General features: G+C 35.7%; 1 protein-coding gene across 6 annotated transcripts in view; it reads right to left on the bottom strand.

The window, feature by feature from the left end:
* The window catches only part of SGO2 (shugoshin 2), a 69154-nt gene that overhangs the window by 21522 nt on the left and 28154 nt on the right, over window positions 1-19478 (bottom strand). For 4 of the 6 annotated variants that reach the window (XM_042949643.1, XM_042949647.1, XM_042949649.1 and 1 more), the window contains exons 2-5: window positions 17242-17373; window positions 15251-15426; window positions 14347-14424; window positions 6499-6584 (exon numbers count right to left, since the gene is read on the bottom strand). In XM_042949643.1, the coding sequence (XP_042805577.1) occupies window positions 6499-6584; window positions 14347-14424; window positions 15251-15426; window positions 17242-17371 (470 nt within the window). In that variant the 5' untranslated portion in view covers window positions 17372-17373. Of the gene's footprint in view, window positions 1-6498; window positions 6585-14346; window positions 14425-15250; window positions 15427-17241; window positions 17374-17841; window positions 17935-18631; window positions 18781-19478 lie in introns of those variants that run through there. The other 2 variants (XM_042949644.1, XM_042949645.1) reach the window with 2 other exon arrangements.

Genomic DNA, 19478 nt, shown 5'->3' with positions numbered 1-19478 from the left:
TAATCCAAAGCACTTGAATATCAAAGCAAATTTCAAGAGCCATTGGTTCAGTTGTGATTATGTGACATTTGGTGTCACATACTACTCATATTGCAAGACATCACTTATTTATAAGTTAAAATTTACTGGAAATGTTTGTTCATCTTGAGGAACACTCACAGAACAAGTTACTTGCAATCCAAAGTTCTACTGTACAGAGAAATGTTCTATCGGCTAAGTACACTTAAAAAAAAAAAATGTTTATTTATTTTTGAGTGAGAGAGAGAGACAGAGTGTGAGTGGAGAAGGGGCAGAAAGAGAGGAAGAATCTGAATCAGGCTCCAGACTCTGAGCTGTCAGCACAGAGCCCAATGTGGGGCTTAAACCCTTGAACCAAGAGATCATGACCTGAGCCGAAGTTGGATGCTTAACCAAGTCACCCAGGTGTCTCTGAGACAAGTAGATTTTAAAGCAAGAGTCATTTCTGGAAATAATTCATATTGACAAAACAAGTCATCAGGAAAACAAATCAATTCTAAACTTACATGCATCTACTAACAGCTTTAAAGTACATAAAGCAAAAACTGACTAAGCTAAAAGGAGAAACAGATGAATTCATAATCATAGATGTAGACTTTAATGCACTTCTCTCAGTAGCTGATAGAATAGGTAACAGAAGCAAGAAAGACATGGAATTTCTGAACAATATAATCAGTAAACTGATAAAACTGACATATATAAAATACTGCATCCAACAACCACAAAATACATTCTTTTTATGTGCACCCAAAATATTTACCAAATTAGACCAAGTTGTGTCTTAATGCAAGTCTTAATAAATTTCAAAAGACTAAAATCATTTATCTATGTTCTGTAACTACAATGGAAACTGGCTAGAAATCAACAATAAAAAGTAATTTGAAAAAACATCCAGCTGATTGGAAATTTGGTATGCTTGTTAATGACCCATGGATAAAAGTATATATCAGAACAGAAAAAAAAAATATTGTGAATTGAGTGATAATAAGGATATGGCATATCAAAAACTGTGCAGTGCAGCTAAAGCTATACTTACAGAAAAACAACCTTAAATGCATATTTTTTAAAAGAAAGTCTGAAAATTAATAATGTAAACTAGCTCAAGAAATAACTAAGAATAGTAATAATCACAGTTTTAATTTGAAAAGAAGCAAAACAGAAAGGCAAGACATGATAAGGAGCAGACTAAATTCAACAGGAAACAAATATACTAAAAAGAAACATCAACATAGCCCAAAAGACAATTCATTTTGTAAAGATGAATAAAACTGATAAATCCCTAAAGCAAAACAAATCAAGAAAAAAATTGAGAAAAGTCAATATTAAAGAAAAGGAGAACATCAGTACATATCCTACAAACATTAAACATGTAACTAGAGCTGTTATCAACAACTATACGCCAATAATTTGATATTTTAGATTAAAGGGACAAACTTTGGAAAACACAAACCCGACACAAGAAAAAATAGAAAACCTGAATATTCCTTTATCTATGAAAGGCCCAGATAACTTCTCATAAACATTTAAAGAAAAAAAATTTACACAAATACTTTTAGAAAATAAAAAATAAATGTACTTATCAGCTCATTTACTGTGACCAGCATAGTATGAATACTAGGACCTCAAGTTATTACAATAAAGAAATATTATAAATTATCTTTATTATTAACGTATGAGGAAAAATCCTTTAAAAAGTTACCAAGTAAAATTTACTGACATATCAAAAGGATGTATCATCAGGAGCAGTTCATTCCACAATTGTAATCATGATTTAACATTCAAATATCAATGCTTAAAATTCATTACATTAATAGAAAAAATATTAAAAATCATTACATTAATAGAAAAAAAAGAAAAAAATAACATATTCTTGATAGTGACATAAAAAGCATTTGATAAAATTAAAAAGCCATTCATGAAAACCAGGAGCACAAAGGAACTATTTATTCTGTTAAGGAGAACCTACAAAAACCCAAAAGCAAACATATTAAATAATGGGAACACAGTAAGAATCTCCATTATTATTACTTTTATTCATTAATGAACAAAAAGTAGTCACTACGATAAGATAAGAAAAAAATTAAAGGTGTACAAACTAAAGCAGAGAAGGGGAAACTGTCCCTATTACAATATATATAATATATAATAAAGTTATATTCATAGAAAATGGAAAAAAAAACCTACAGATAAACTATTAAAATTAATAGCAAGGTCACTGGAAACAAGGTTGATATTCAAAAATTAATTGTACTTCTATATACTAGCATCAAGAAGAATATTAAAGTTAAAAACAAGAACATTCAGGGGTGCCTGGGTGGCTCAGTTGGTTGACCGCCCAACTTTGGTTCAGATCATGATCTCACAGTTTGTGAGTGTGAGCCCTGCATCAGGCTCACTGCTATCAGGGTAGAGCCCACTTCGGATCCTCTGTCCCCCCTACCTCTGCCCTTCCCCCGTTCACACTCTCTTTCCCAAAAACAAATAAACATTTATAAATAAATAAATAAAACCAATAACATTCAGAATAGCACTAAAGATCAGATAAGTAGGAAAAAATCTAAGACATGCAATAACTACTCAAAAAAGTATAAAACTATGAGAGAATATACATAATATCTAAATAAACAATGATATACCATGTTCATTGATGGAACATTCAATTTTATAAAATGTCAATTTTCCCCAAACTGAACTATATTCTATATAATCCCAATCAAAATTCCAAAACTGAAAGAGAGAGCGTGTGTGTGTATAAACTGATAAGCTGATTCTAAAATTCACTTGGAAATGCAAAGGGGTCAAAAGAGCTAAGATAATGTTCAAGAACAAAAACCTAAATAAAGAAAATGGATACTGACACTATCAAACATCAAGACTTATTACAAAGCTAGTAATTAAGATGATGTGATATTGACAAAACTCATATAATAGAATATTGAGTTCAGAAACGGGCCCATACACATCCAGTCATCTGACTTATGATACAGATAATACTGCAGTGAAGTGGGGAAAGGGTGGTCTTTTCATTAAATGATACAAGGTCAACAGGATTTACACATGGAAAAAATGACCCTTCCCTCACATCATACCCAAAATTCTAAGTAGACTGAAGATCTAAACATGAAAGGAAGGGCGCCTGGGTGGCTCAGTTGGTTAAGCATCTAACTTCATTAAGCTCAGGTCATGATCTCACAGATCGTGAGTTCGAGTCCCGCATTGGGTGAGCTGAAGCCCTGCCTCGGGTGAGTGCGAGGTCTGCTTCTTTCTCTTTTTCTCTCTCTGCTCCTTGAAGGATTCTCTCTCTCTCCTTCTCTCTTTGCCCTTGCTCCCTTGTGTCTGCTCTCTCTCAAAAAATTTAAAAAGAAAAATTAAAGGGAAGTTAATAAAGCTTGCTATTTACTTATTTGTTTATTTTCTTCCCATTATAATTAAGCTTTTAAAAGAAAACATAAGGGAATGTCTCATGACCTTCCAATTGGTAACGATTTTCTTGAAAGGCCACAGAAAGTAGTAACCATGAGGGGCAAAACAGAGACATATAAAGCAGATTCTTATAAATAACTTCTGTTCATCTAAAGACACCATTAAGAGAATGACAAGGCAAGCCAGAGTAAAAGATATTTGTAATTTACACACAATGTATAGAAACTGCAAATCTTAAAAAAGAAAAGAAAGAAAGAAAGAAAGAAAGAAAGAAAGAAAGAAAGAAAGAAAAAGACAATCTAACAGAAAATAAACATATAAACAGGTGCTTAACTTCATTGTTTATCAAGGTAATGAATGATTAATTATTATGGCTCAGTATGGCTAAACTGAAAAAGACGGTAACAAGTGTTGATGGAGATACAGAACAGGAATTCTTATACATTATTAGGAATGTAAATTGGTATAACCCCTTTAGAAAACTGTTTGGCAGGTTCTCCTAAAGCCAAATATATGTAAAACCCAGTAATTCTACTCCTAGGTATATACCCAACAGAAATCTGTATGTGCATCCATCAAAAGGCTTATATATGACAGCGCTGTTTGTAACAAACAGGCCAAAACAAAAACAAAGTAAATGCTCATCATCTTAAGGATGAATAAATGATGGGATAATCATCCAACATTACACAGCAGTGAGAATGCCTGATCTACAAGTACATAGAACAATACAGATGAATCTCACAAACATAATGCTCAACAAAATAAGCCAGAGATAAAAATACATGTTTTATAAGGGGCGCCTGGGTGGCGCAGTCGGTTAAGCGTCCGACTTCAGCCAGGTCACGATCTCGCGGTCCGTGAGTTCGAGCCCCGCGTCAGGCTCTGGGCTGATGGCTCGGAGCTTGGAGCCTGTTTCCGATTCTGTGTCTCCCTCTCTCTCTGCCCCTCCCCCGTTCATGCTCTGTCTCTCTCTGTCCCAAAAATAAATAAAAAACGTTGAAAAAAAAAATTAAAAAAAAAAAAAAATACATGTTTTATGATTTCACTATAAGAAGTTTCAAATGAGCCAAAATTGTTCAATCTGTGATGTTAGAAGTCAGGATAATGTTCATACTTGGGTGGGTGGTGAGTAGTGACTAGAAAGGATCACAGAGCAGGCGTCTGAAGTACTGGCTATGTTCTGTTTCTTGGTCTGGATACTAATTATACAACAGTGTTTACTTATGAAAATTCACCACGGCTCTAAGATTTTACAACTTTTCTAATATTTCTAATATCTATATTATACTCCAATTTCTACTAAAAAATGAAATTTTTTATAGCGCAAGAGGACACTTAATTGGAAAATGTGTGCATAATGACAGCCAAGATATTCTTAAAAAACAAAAAACTAAGTAAAGGAACTACAGGACAGTAAAATGTATCTATTTATTTTTTTTAATTTTTTTTTTTAACGTTTATTTATTTTTGAGACAGAGAGAGACAGAGCATGAACGGGGAAGGGGCAGAGAGAGAGGGAGACACAGAATCGGAAGCAGGCTCCAGGCTCTGAGCCATCAGCCCAGAGCCCGACACGGGGCTCGAACTCACGGACCGCGAGATCATGACCTGAGCCGAAGTCGGACGCTTAACCGACTGAGCCACCCAGGCGCCCCAAAATGTATCTATTTTAAAACTACAGCAATTAGGGGTGCCTGAGTGGCTCAGCTGGTTATGGGACCGACTCCTGATTTTAGTCCAGGTCATGATCTTGTGGTTCATGAGTTTGAGCCCCATGTTGGGCTCCTCTGCTATCAGTGTGAAGCCTGCTTGGGATTCATATTCTCTCTCTCTCTCTCTCTCTCTCTCTTCCCTTCCATTGCCCCTCCCCCACCCTCAAAAAATAAACATAAAGAATAGAGAGTGACACAGTAGATACAGAATTTTTTTACTATTTTTTACTATGTTACAGATAGCATTTCAATATGTAAGTGCATTTACTTGTGCATTTAAATAAAAGCATTAAACCTGTAAATGACATAACAAAGAATTCTGTCTCTAACAGACAAGAGAATTTTAATCAATGCCATCAATTCATTAAGTCATTTTATCTCTCTGGACTTCAGAAATTGTCTTTAAAATGACAGGTTTGAAATAAGCTGTTTACTATGATTTATAATCAAATTAATCAAGAAGTGGTAAATTTTGGTTAGGAAATAGCAATGATGAAAGTTAATTTTAAAGCTTGGAGCAGTATTCAAGATAATAAAGATAGAAATAGTTACCAGATTTACCCAGCATAAAACGAGGCCAGTGGGGACTTAAGGAAAAAGAAAGAAAAGAACTAACGAGTAGCAGATACTACAGATGCACATAGTTACTGAATTTATGGGTAAGCTTCCTTGGAGCCCTGGAGATAAAACCTGTACCAAGAAACTACAGATCATCTCATTCCTACCTTACTAGGCAACTACAGGTTGATGAAACTCAAAATATTGTACAACATACACAAACACAATGTGCTACATAAAAATCTAAACACTCTGGGGGTGCCTGGGTGGCTCTGTTGGTTAAACGTCCGACTTTAGCTCAGGTCATGATCTCCCGGTTTGTGAGTTTGAGCCCCGTGTCAGGCTCTGTGCTGACAGCTCAGAGCCTGGAGTCTGCTTCTGACCTTGTGTCTTCTCCTCTCTCTGCCCCTCCCATGCTCATGCTCTGTCTCTCTCTGTCTCTCAATGATAAATACGTAAAAAAATGATAAACATTAAAAAAAATTAAAAAAAAAAATCTAAACACTCTGAACCAGTATAATTCAAACCCATGTAACTAAAGGTTCACCTTTGGCTCTTTCTTCTCTACAGTCTATGGGAAAGCTGAATATTATTTCAAAGTTTAAAACTGAACTCTATTAGATTATGCTTCCAATTTCTTTCACTGGTACAATGTTAACAAGTATTTCATTACTTATTTTTAAATGTTTTTCTATGTTTCAAGGAAGAAGACCCAAATAAAAACTGTTCAAAGTTTTATCTAGGTAGAGGTGTGCAAGTATTTAACCAAGTTTGAAGCAATTACCTTGCAAATGGAAGTCGCATCAACTTGTACTGTTTACTAGTCCGTTTCTTCTTGCTACTTGGCAGTAGAAAGGGACTCTGGTGAAACTATTTTTGAAATAAAGAATAAAGAAAAGGAAAAGGAAAAAAATTTCTAATCTCATTAAATGTTTGTTATTGAAGCACCAAATTATACAAGTATACCAATAGCAATAGAACAATTCTTGCATTAGCCTTTGATAGCTGAATGAGAATAATGTGATAAGATTAAACATAGTTCATCCTTTATCATGCCATCCAAAGATAATCATTACTACGATTTTGGTACATAAACTCCCAAATAAATTGTCTTCTGTGCATATGAATAAATATACCTGTGTATACCTATATAATATCTTGACATAAATATGCAATATGCTCATGCCACATATGCATTGTGTAACATATGATTGCACTTTATAATCCATATTTCTTAATGGTCTTTTACATTTAAAGTCTGGGTGATTTTAATATATCTTTTAAATTTTTGCTTATCTATAGTATTTTCTAAATTTTCTCAGACATTTTTTGAACATGTTTTATTTATTTAATAAATATCATAAAATTAAGCAACACACAACTATGTTTTATTATGGTGCTAACCTGTAATAGAAACAAGGGTATAACCAAATCAACAAACTAACTTTGATATTCACATGGAAATGCAAAGAACCCGGAATAGCTAAAACAACTTTGAAAAAGAAGCAGTTGGAGGGCTATAATTGACATAGTATAGTATTAGCATAAAGACAGACAAAAAGATCAGTGAAATATAAGAGTCCAGAAATAGACCCACACATATTTGGTCAATTAATTTTTGAAAAAGGTACAAAAGCCAAATGAGGAGCCTAGACTTCCATACTCACCAGGCTATCACAAGGCAACTGTCCTCCGAACTGTACTGTCAGAAAAGGCCAAGAAGAGAGGTGGGACATCCCAGGGGTAATGAGGATACCCCCTGTACCAGCAATGTCAGTGGAGAACACATGGGGACTCTGGACTTCCATTCTTACTTGCTAATAACAAGGAGCCCTTTTCCTCTACTCTAGGGTGGGGATAGAAGAGGTCTATAGAACCATTCTTTTCACCACTCTTCAATAATAACAACCTCCCCCTTTATGATTCCCCCAATCCTGCTGTCAGTGGAGGCCATGAAGTCATGAGGCACCCTACTCTGTCCCAGCCAGGGTGGTGTTAGCCTGAAGTCCTAGCTCCATCCATCAGTGAGGAGACACCCTCTCCACCAGGGTGACAACAGAAACTGAGTGGGGAACCTAAACTTTGACCCCTCCAACTTGGCAGTAGGTGGCACATCCCTTTATCACTGGCATTATGATACTATCAAATGGTGCCTGTCAAAACAGAATGTTTAAATAAGATCTGGAGTTTCTTAATACAATACCCAAATGGCCAAGATGTTTTTTTTTTTTTTCTTGAGAGAGTATGAGCAGAGGAGGGGCAAAGAAGGAGAGAGAGAGAATCCTAAGCAGGTCCTACACTGTCAGCGTGGAGCCTGATAAAGAGCTGGAACCCATGATCCTGTGAGACCATGACCTGAGCCAAAACCAAGAGTCAGATGCTTACCCGACTGAGCCATCTAGGCACCTCCCAAGATAATTTAATATAAAATAACTCATTGCACCAAGAATTAGGAAAAGGCCTAAATTTGAAAATTATAAATTTGAAAATGAAAAGACAATCAACAGACAGCAACAACAAGATAATAATACAGCACCAACATTAAGATGCTGGAATTACCTAACAAGGATTTTAAAGCAACCATCATAAAAATGTTTCAATAAACAATGACAAACATGCTTAAATCAAATGAAAAAAATAGAAAATCTTGCAAAGAAACAGAAAATCTCAGCAAATAAAAAGAAGATATAAAAAAGAAACAAAAATACAATAACCAAAATAAAATAAGTTAAAAACTCAATGGACTCAAAAACAGAGGGGGAAAAATCTGCGAACTTGAACAGAAAGCAACAGAAAGCATCCAATGTGAGCAAGAGAGAAGCAACTGAAAATAATTAAGAGGTTCAGGGATTTATGGGACTATAACAAAAGATATAACACTCATGTCACTGAAGTCCCAAAAGGAGATAAAGACGGCAGACGTGAAAAAGTTTGAGAGAGATAACGGCTGAAAATGTCCCAAACTTGGCAAAAGTAATCAAACCACATATTTAAGCCGAGTGAATCCTCAAAATGCTACAACTTTAAGAAATCCATGCAAGGATACATCATAGTCATATTTCTCAAAACTAAAGATAAAAATCTTCAGAGCACTGTGAAAAAATGGCACCTTCCTACAGTTATTAAAGAATGAAAAAAAAAAAAAATAAGCATCTGACTCAGGTAAAGAAGTAACAATAAAATAAACCACAGGAAAGGGGAAGAAAGGACTTACTACTCAAGATAAAAGCAAAAATTAGTAAGTTTGAAACAACAAAATAAAATTAAAGGTTGAAAATTAAACCCCAAAGATTACTATTTTAAAAAAGAAAAAAATAAATAAATAAATGAAAAAAACCACAAGCACCTAAACTAGTAGGGGAAAAAAAAAAGGAAAAGCCCAAAATACACAAAATTAGTCAACTGGGAAAATATAACACAGACAAAATTAAAAAATAACAGACTACTTTGGTCAACTCTGTGCAAATCAATTTGAAAACATGTCTGAGATAATAATTCTAAGGAAATATAACTGAATAAAACCAACCACAAAAGAAAGAAATTTTCCCAAGCAAACTAATATCCATAGAAGAAATAAAGTTAACAAAGTGTGACCATTCCTACCAAGAAAGACCCAGGTCTAGATGGTTCCACAGAATTCTATGAAGCATTTAAAGAAAAAATAATTCTAATACTGTACCATCTTTCCAGATCATAGGAAAAGGAAAACATCCAAATTCCAGTTCATATATATTTTTATCAATGCCTGAAGACTGTATAAAAAGAAAATCTCACTTGTGAATTAACAATAAAAAAAATTCCTAAACAAAGCACTGGCAAAAAGAATTTAGCAGCACATTGTAAGAATAATAAATCATTTCTGAAATTTATTCTAGAATTACAAAATTAGGAAAGCTACTAAAATAAATTATCATAATATACCTAAAAAGAGAGACCATATGATTATCATCATAGATGCTAAAAAAAGTATTTTACATTGTTTATCATTTTTTTATTTAAAAAGCTAAATGGGGGCACCAGGATGGCTCAGTCAATTAAGCAACCGACTCCTGATTTCAGCTCAGGTCATGATCTCAACAGTTCGTGAAATCGAGAGCTGCCTCAGGCTCCACACGGACAGCACAGAGCCTGCTTGGTATTCTCTCTCTCCGTCTCTCCCTCTCTCCCTCTCTTTCTCTCTCTCTCTTCTCTGCTTGCATGCATGCACTCTCTCTCAAAATAAATAAACTTAAAATAAAAAGCTAAATAAAATATAAGATAAATATGTACATTACCCTTAAAAAAAGGGATCGTTTTTAAAAAAAATATATTTTATTTTAATTTTTTTAAATGTTTATTTATTTTGAGAGAGACAGCATGATTGGGGGAAGGGCAGAGAGAGAGGGAGAGAGAGGATCCATGTGCTGTCAGCACAGAGCCTGTCATGGGCTCAATCCCAAAAACCAAGAGATCGTGACCTGAGCTGAAATTAAGTGTCAGCAGCTTAACTGACTGAGCCACCCAGAGCCACAAAAACAGGATCATTCTCAATGAGGAAACACTATCCAACATTTTATTAAAATTTATTGCTTTCTATTATGTTCTAGACATTGTTGTTATATAGACAGAAATTCTATACTCAAGAATCTTATGTTCTGGTAAGATGAGTAATAAAATTAATGAGTAAAATTATGTCATATAGTGTTAAGTTCTAAAGAGAAAAATTAAAGCAGAGAAGCAGAGTATAAAATGTAGGGGCAGGGATGGGGAAGGATTCAAATTTATATAAGGTTGCCAGGGAAGGCTTGACTGAAGTCACTCTTGAGTCAAGATTTGCAGGAAGTAGGGAGTAGGCCATATGAAAGAAGAGCAAGACCAAGGGCCCAGAGGTGGCAGCTTGCCTGTGTTTGAAGAGTGGGAGGAGGCCTGCAGATTGAAGATGTTAAAGAGCGGAAGGAGGAGAGTAGTCAATGAGGTGAGAGAAAGAACACAAGTTTCAGTATTCAGACAATAATAGGCAATAGATCACATGGGAAGCCACTGGAGAGCTTTCAGCAGAGACTTCTGTTTTAACAGTATTAATCTGGCTGCTACGCTGGGAAGAGAATATAGAGGCAAGGCAGAAGCAAGAAGCCCACGTTGGGATGCCACTCCAAGAACTTGGGTAAGAGAAAATGGGGGCTTGGATGGGTGGTGAAAGTGAGGGTTGTGAGAAGTGGTTAAGACTCTGGACTGAGCTTTAAGCAGCACTAAAACCATTTGCTAAGGGATCAGGTACAGGATGTGAGGAAAAAACAGGAAAACAGAATTGCAGTTACCTGAAATGAAGACCCCCAAAAGGAACTGGTTTGGTGGCAAGTGCAAAATTTAAGATACCTCTTAGACATCCAAATAGAAATGCGAAATAAGTAGTGGACTAGGTATTGTCTGGAGTTCAGAGGAGACGGGGAGGCTGCAGATGCAAATTTGGGAGTCATCAGCATTTAACAATAATCAGATCCATGAGAATGGATGAATCATTTAGGGAACAAATGTAGATAGAAGAAAGAAGTCCAAGAACTGAGTTCTGGGGCACCCAAAATTTAGCAGTCAGGAAAATAAAGAGGAAACAGCAAACAGACTAAAAATGAATAATCAGAAAGGTAGGAAGAAACATAGGAGAATATAGTGTTGTAAAAGTCACATGAAGGTCAACGTAAGGACCAAGAACTATCAAGAGGTTTTGGTAACATGGAGGTCAATTTCCAGAAAAGCACTTTTAGTGGAGTGGTGATGAAACTCCAATTGTTGTGGGTTCAAGAGAAACTGGAGACAGTGTGAACAATTCTCTCAGAGTTTTGCTATAAAGGAGAAAAATGAGAAAGTAGCTGGGGGTGGGGAGTTATTTGGAGTAAGAGGTTTCATTTTGTTTTGTTTTATTTTTTAAAGACGGGAGATAACATTTTTGCTTCCTGATAGGAATAATCCAGGAGAGAGGGAAAAAATTAATAATGCAAGAGGAAAGGGCATTCTACACTAATGTGAAGCCAAGCAAAAGACAACCCAAGTATCCAACATAGTGTTGGATAGTGTTAAATAGATTAGAGGTCCACTCTGGATCTATCCTAAATAGCACTGGAAAAGAATGAGGAAGCATTTCTTGTAATCATATGGCAAGATCTTCAAGACAGGTCACATTAAAAAAAAGTAAGGCATAGGACAAGGCATTAGGGATAGTATATTATCTTTTGTGTAAGAAAGAAAATTAAGAAAATATTTATATGTTTTGTTTTAATATAAAGAAACAAAGCAGTTACATGTAGGTAGTGTGGGGAGATGAAAGGAGGAAGAATAAAGTGGCTGAAAGCAGAACAGAAGCTTATATGAGATTTCATTCTATATACTTCATTATATTGTTCTGATATTAGAACATCTATAGTCCCCATCATTCTCTTCCCCAAATAAAAAGGAACTACAAAACTCAAAACTTGATATGCAAAAGTTAGTCTGTTAAATAGCAAGTCTAAGAAAGTAGATCCCAAAGTTATATGCTGTCCCTTCATCATCCAGCTCCTCCATTTACTGTTTTTACCTTCTTCTAAATCCAGATGCTGATCTCAGCCTTGAGTTCTCCAAAGAGAGCCACACAAAAAGCATCGGGAATAAAGTTGACTTTACTAAATATTTTTTAAAGAACTAGTGGAAGGAAGGAGCTTTGTATCACATAATTCACAAGTAGTTGAGCAATGCTTTTAGGGCTATCTGTTCTCCAAAGTTCCTCCAGATCTTGCTAATTAATTAGCTTCTTTCCCTTACTCTCTAAGTCAATTCCTGTACTAACTTTAGACTCCCCACTGCTATATCTGATTCTGATCTTAGTAATTTATTCAAGGCAACTTGATTCAGCCCTGCAAGCTGATCAGCAAAACAGAGCCCCCTCCCTGACTCTGCCTACCCACCCACCCACCCAGTGAAAAGCAAGCATCTCTTCTCCTTAGAGGATACTAAATGTATAAGGTATACCTCTGTTCACTGGTTGTACTAGGTATCAAATTTATAATGCTAAGAGCTACATCTCCTGTGAACATTATTTCACTGGGACATGTACGCAAATCTTTTCTGTATCCAAATGTGGATGAAGTTAGGAGATAAAAGTACACATTCTTTGGCTAGCTTTTATAAAGCTTCTGACAAAGGAGCTAACCACTGATCACAAAAGTTGAAAGAGTTCCTATTTTCTTACCAGAAAGACTATGTATTTAAAAGCCTTATAAATGACTAAAAATAAGTTTTTAAAAGGAGAGATTTGCAGAAAATTAGAAAACACAGGAAGATGCACACACAATAATAAAAAAGTAATGACAGCTAACATTTATTGCATTCTTCCTATTGTGAGGACACATGCTAGCCACATTTAACTCTCACACTAATTCTTCATAGATGTACTACCATTAGCCACACTAGGCACAAGAGGACAACTAAGATTCAGAATTAAATGCCAAAGTCACAGGACCAGGAAGTTAACAGAGCTGGGAGCTAAATATAGGCAATTCCATTTATTTTATTTATTTTATTTATTTAATTTTAACGTTTATTTATTTTTGAGAGAGACAGAGACAGAATGCAAGTGGGTTAGGGACAGAGAGAGAGGGAGACACAGAATCCGAAGCAGGCTCCAAGCCATCAGCACAGAGCCCAATGTGGGGCCCGAACCCACAGAGCTGCGAGATCGTGACCTGAGCCGAAGTCAGACACTCAACCGACTGAGCCACCCAGGCGCCCCGGCAATTCCATTTAAAAGCTGCCCTATAAAGCACTAAACTCCATTACTATCAAGAAATTTACCTACAATTGGGACTTCACTAACCTTTCTTCAGTTTATTTATTATGTATATTTTGCCTTCTCATTAGATACTACTTTACAACAATTATGTTTCCTATTTAGATAATTGAGTTAACTTCACTAATATTTGGCTTTCCTCCCTTCCTAATTTTACTACTGATTATATTTTCGTGATAGATTACAAGAGGTATTTAACTATCGATATTAATGCTTTATCTGCTATATGTTTAATTTTCCCAGTCTGCCATTGGCTTTTTATTTTTATGATTTTTAGCCTTCTAAGAATGTTCTTTGAGAAAATCCACCAATAGTTTCCTTTATGCCTTCTACTTGCTTTGTTTCTAGGTATAGAAAGGCCTCTCCTATTTAAAATGAATATATTTGTATTTCTTATTTTATATGATTTCTTTTTTTACATTTAAATCCATCTAGAATTTATTTTAGAGAATGTTATATAGTAGGATCTGCCTCTATTTTTTCCCCCAAAATAGTTGTTCAATTGTACCCATCTTTTTTTTTTAATAACACAAATCCTTTTCTAATTTGAAATACTACTTTTCTATCAATGTCTTTTTTAGCTGTGTTTTAGTTGTTCAGGGGCCATTATGTTCCACTGAGCTGTCTAATCCCGTGTTACTTCTAATCAAAACCTAATTTTTATGTAAAAATTTCAATAAACCAATTATGCCATATGATAATGTGCTGTTAGCCAGTTAAAACTGGTGTTATCATTTCTTTGCACAAAGTTTAAGTTAGTTTAATGCTACTTAATCTTAATTATCCTTAGTAATGCTTAAAAAATTACACTACTTACATATAAACTCTACTTACCTCAGAAAGAGTGCTCATTTCAATTGCAGTTATCAAGTTATTGTTCATGAGTGCTTCTATTTCTATAAGTTTCTTATTCTGTGTTAAAATAAAGACACTTTTAATCAATTAAGATTTGGAGTTTATTATACCATACATGTATGGATGTCATCAGTTGAGAAGACTTAGAAAATAACTGAGATCACACTGAAATAAAAAGGTACTACATGCTATAGTTCAAACACACACACACACACACACACACACACACACACACACACACACACACACCCCTTGAATGCTTCTGAGTTCTCAATAATAAATTTTCCTACGAACATTTCTCTTTCTTCTCACAGTAATAATACATCCTACAGCAAGTTAACATAGTTTATCAAGGAATTGAACACTCATGAATAGTAGATCAATTTTTCCATTTTAAATTAACTTCTGCTCATTTTGGTGTTAGATCTATAAATTGCAGCCTAGCTAACCATTGGCTCTTACTGACCTGTCTGTGGACAGAGTTGGAAATTGGAAGGGAAAACAACGACTACAATCTTCATTCTATTTGGTGTGTAGCCAGTGAAATGCTGGGATTAAAGAGAATACAAACACTCTGGGAACTCCCCTCTTTTCATTGGAGGAATTATGCCCATTGTTGTAATGCACCAAGTTTTGCTAATGATAAACAACCAAATAATGATCAAGGTATTATACTGGTTTGCAGGGCTGTAAGTGACATTTAGAATGTAGAGTTAAAGACACCTATTTTATTACCCATTAAGTTTGTCCACTAACATGGCATATTCTTTCAATAATTTTTTACAATAATTAGATATTTGAAAAACACTTTTAGAGCTTCTTTAATAACACAGTTAAGATTTTAGTTATAATTTAGAATTCAAACACAATATAGTATTCATACCAAATTATTTAGTTTTAGGCGAAGAAATGCATTCTCAAAATTCAGTTTCTCCACTTCTTTTTGCAATAGCGTTTTTTCAGTTGTAACCCTTCGAGAATTTTCTTTTTCTCTACTAAGAGCTTGAGCTAATGCCCTGTTGTTGTGCTTTAAAGAAATTTTGAAAATGGAAGAATTATCTGTAAAAAAAATTTTTAAGTTAATATTGAACTTATACCTTGTTTTCATATCCTTATAAAACTATTTTAGGCAACATATATTTCACTTATAAGTCTTAACTAAAGGCTGGAAAACAACAGAATGACAATATTAAAAAAAAAATGTATACAGACCAGAAATAAAAGCCAGACAGAAGATGAAGAACAAACGAACTGTAAGGAATGCAGAATGTTGTAAATAGAGTTAGGGATAAAGGATGTCTAGGACAGATGCAGGATCCTAGATAATTAGACCAGTCATAAAAACTAAATCTTGATACTTGCTGCCCTACCTTCCCTCCTACTTTGACTAGGAGGTAGAATGGAGAAGCTGATTCCAAAGCTCTAACTGGAGATATCCCATAGGTATTAGGGTAGCCATTAAAATCTTAAAGTCAGTTTCTGTGGCTCCAGAATGGAACACATCAGTTAATGCTTCCAAAGCCCATTTTTCAAAATTTTGAGTGAAAGGGACCATAATGAGTGTAAAGTTGGACAGACCATCTAAACCCTGTGGGATTTTCTATTGCTACCCTAAATATCCAATTCTTATTTCTTGGCATTTACTGCAATCTAAACTCGATGCCTTCTCTTTACAAGCACTATGTAAATATAATTTAAATCAGAAATGCTTCTGTGTTGTTAGAGAAATTTAATCGTGAATTCCTTGGTAAAGCTCACCTTAAATATAGTGTGTTCCCTTAGTACACATAAACCATACTTACATTTTCATAATTTAGATTTAAATGTTACTATTCAACAACATATCCCACTGAATGGAAGTTTAGTATCTATAAAATAAGTTTATAAAAGTAATAACATATTTTAAATATTCAAGCATTGTTTGGGCATCAAAAAAAGGGTCCAAAAAAGTACTTTATCTTTTGCATAAAGAAAGTAGTTTCACACAGCCACCCTTGACACAGAAAACAGACTAGAACGAAAACAGACTAGAACCAGTTTAAGACTTCCAGAGCTAAAGGATAATATTTTCCTGTCGCACTCCTCAAACTCCGGATGTTCCTTCATAATAGTGAGTGTGCAATGGTCCTGCCAAAGAGAATAGCAAACAGCCACTACACAAGGTGGTCTAATATACCACATGATTCTAGAGACCTGGGTAGGAGCAACATAAGATTTAAAGATACTCAGGAGGTTCAGCTATTTCAGAGGGCACACACAATTACCCTTCAAGCATGTTATATCTACAGGAAACCTTCTCTACTCCTGCTGAGATGGATAGGAAACACTGAGATAAGTTTCAGAAGTAATGGAAATTTATATTGGCAGTTTTTCCCACTTTTTTTTTTTTTTTTTTTTTCCCTTCTGACCTCTTAGTTCCAGAATCCATGAAACCTATCTCCAAAATGTTCAATACCATCATGAGCTTTGGCTATATAAAATCACCCATGACGACACTCTACCTGGGCCAATCATTCTAGATTACCCATCATCCAATTGCTACAGCATACTAGAACAATCTGTCACTTGTTTTTTAGCTCTTTTCCTGAAATGTCACATTGGTATTTTCTTTGCAGTGTAGGAGGTAGCTGCCTTAGGCTACCCCGGCCTCACTGCTGAAAATTCTGCTGTCACCACTGAGGGTAAATCATCATATCCGTTAAACTAATAAGAGTTGAAGGAGACAGAAAGGATTGAATGCACAAAAAGTATCGCTTAACAAAAATTGTCATTTTAGTCATTTTCTATACTTGATAAAATGAAGTGCCAAATACTGTATCAATTCTCCAAGGGAAAGTAAAAATGTGAGCATACTTTAAAACCAATAGCACTTACTTAGTATTTTTGTTTTGATTTTTGAAGCAAGAGAAACATTCAACTTCCCAGTCTTTGAAATTCTGTCTTTCACATGTCTCTTAATTCCTGAGGTAAAAAGTGAGCTAGTTTCCATCACTGGGTTCTCCATCACTGAAGTAAAAACAAGAAAGAAAGAAATCAGAGCAATGATTAATAAAAGAAAAAAGGGTATCTGATACATTCCAGAAGGTAATAATCATGACTTATATGGTATAATTTGTTTGTGTGTAAGTATTTACAGGGGTGCCTGGGTGGCTCAATCAGTTAAGCATCCAACTTTGTTTCAGGTCTGATCTCACTCTTTGTGACTTTGAGCCCCGTATCGGGCTCTGTGCTAACAGCTCAGAGCCTGGAGCCTGCTTTGGATTCTGTGTCTCCCTCTCTCTCTGACCTTCTCCCACTCCCACTCTGTGTGTCTCTCTCTCAAAAATAAATAAACATTAAAAAAAAAAAAGAATTTACAAAACGCTTTGTATAAAATCTGAAAGTATGCAAGTAGCCAGGAGTGGTTTAAAGTGGTATCCAAAAAAGGTAAATGACAATTTTTTCATTCAAATCTATATTATTATGTCTACATACCAGGAGCTAGGTTAGGCACAGCAGACAGAAAACAGGATACGGTTGTATAGGCATGTCAGTCATGGAATGTAGAGTTCACCGTAGGTACAGATCCTATTTTGACAATGTAAGAAGTGTAACCTTAGAGAATGCACAGAACAGATATACCTAATCTTATGCGAGAGGAGGCATGCTAGCTAGTTTGGAGGACTAGGCAGGATATCTTGAGTGTGTCTATTTGTCCATTACAGTTATGGCCTATTAGACCTTAAAGTCTAAAAGTAGAAAGAAGAAGATAATCACATTATACTATGACAAGAATAAATGATATAATATACAATGCATAAAAGTAATTAACTCTGCCTGGGCAGAGGAAAATGATCAGAAAAGGTTTTACTGAGAAGGGACAGTTGACGTTGAGCTATGTACTTAGACAAGACTAACCTTTCAAAGCTCCCATTCCCTCCCCAAGCTTCTTTGTCTCTATCTTCAGAGATCAAGAAGAAACCCCATTACCTGCACTTGCCTAACTTCCAATACTCAACCTTTCCACCACTACCTGACTTAAATCCACAGGACTAATCTCACTATGCTCTTTATGTCAATCACAGAATCTTTGGACTCCCAGGTCACTGTCATCTCCCTATCTCCCTCATCCTAATCCTCCTGTAGCTCTGTGGTAGGCTAAAAAATGGTCTCCCAAAGATATCGGGTCTTAATCCTTACATTCTAAGCCTTATGTGGAAAAAGGGTTTTTATAGACGTGATTAAGTTGAGGATCTTGTGATAGAGAGGTTATTCTGGATTATACCTAGTTAGGCCTCCAAATGGCCTCATTGGTGTCCATACAGGAGAGAGGAAGAGATTGAGTGATCCGGCCAGAAGCCAAGGATTGCTGGCAGCCACCAGAAGCTGAAACAGGCAAGGAACAGATTCTCCCCTGGAGCCTCCGGGGGACTACAGCCCTGCAAACACCAGAATTTCAGCTCAGCAACACTGAGTTTGGACTTTTGGCCTCCAGAACTGTGAGAAAACAAATTTCTGCTGTTTAAAGTCACCTGGTTTGTGGTCATTTGTTACAACAGCCACAGAAAATGAAGAGTCTTCATATCTCACCCCTGCCCTACCTTGTGAAGGTCTCTGGAACTCACAATCCATCACTATCAAAACCTCTAACTTCAGTCCCTCCTCTAAATGGTCCCTTCATCTTCTTGAACCAGCTGCTCCCAGGAAGATGCAGATTCCCCTCCCTGTCAGGAGGTGGCCATTTTCTCCCTTTCACCTCCTAAAGGATGCACTACATTCATGCTTGCAGACCATTTGTTCTCTCTCCTCCCTAAAAATCCCCAGCCTTGAATATAATGTCATCAGACTCTATAACCCTTTACATCCTGATGGTATAGCCAACCTCTGGGTCACTCTTTATTGGCTGCTAATTTCATATCCTGGCTCACTATTACTCTGAGAACACTGAAGCAACCTGTAGAGAACTCTGTCAAAGCTCTCATTACAATTACCTACCCATTATCATCTGTATCTGTGCCCTTGTCTTCTCTCCACTATGATGGATGAACCATCTATCTTCTAATGTCAGTCCTGCTTTGCTTAGATAAGGATCCATGCACTGGACTTCATGCTATCCTGCCTCCTCAAAGACA

The sequence above is a fragment of the Panthera leo genome, chromosome C1 (genome assembly GCF_018350215.1).
Source record: "Panthera leo isolate Ple1 chromosome C1, P.leo_Ple1_pat1.1, whole genome shotgun sequence".
NCBI lineage: Eukaryota > Metazoa > Chordata > Mammalia > Carnivora > Felidae > Panthera > Panthera leo.
This window is presented reverse-complemented; position numbering and strand designations above follow the sequence as displayed.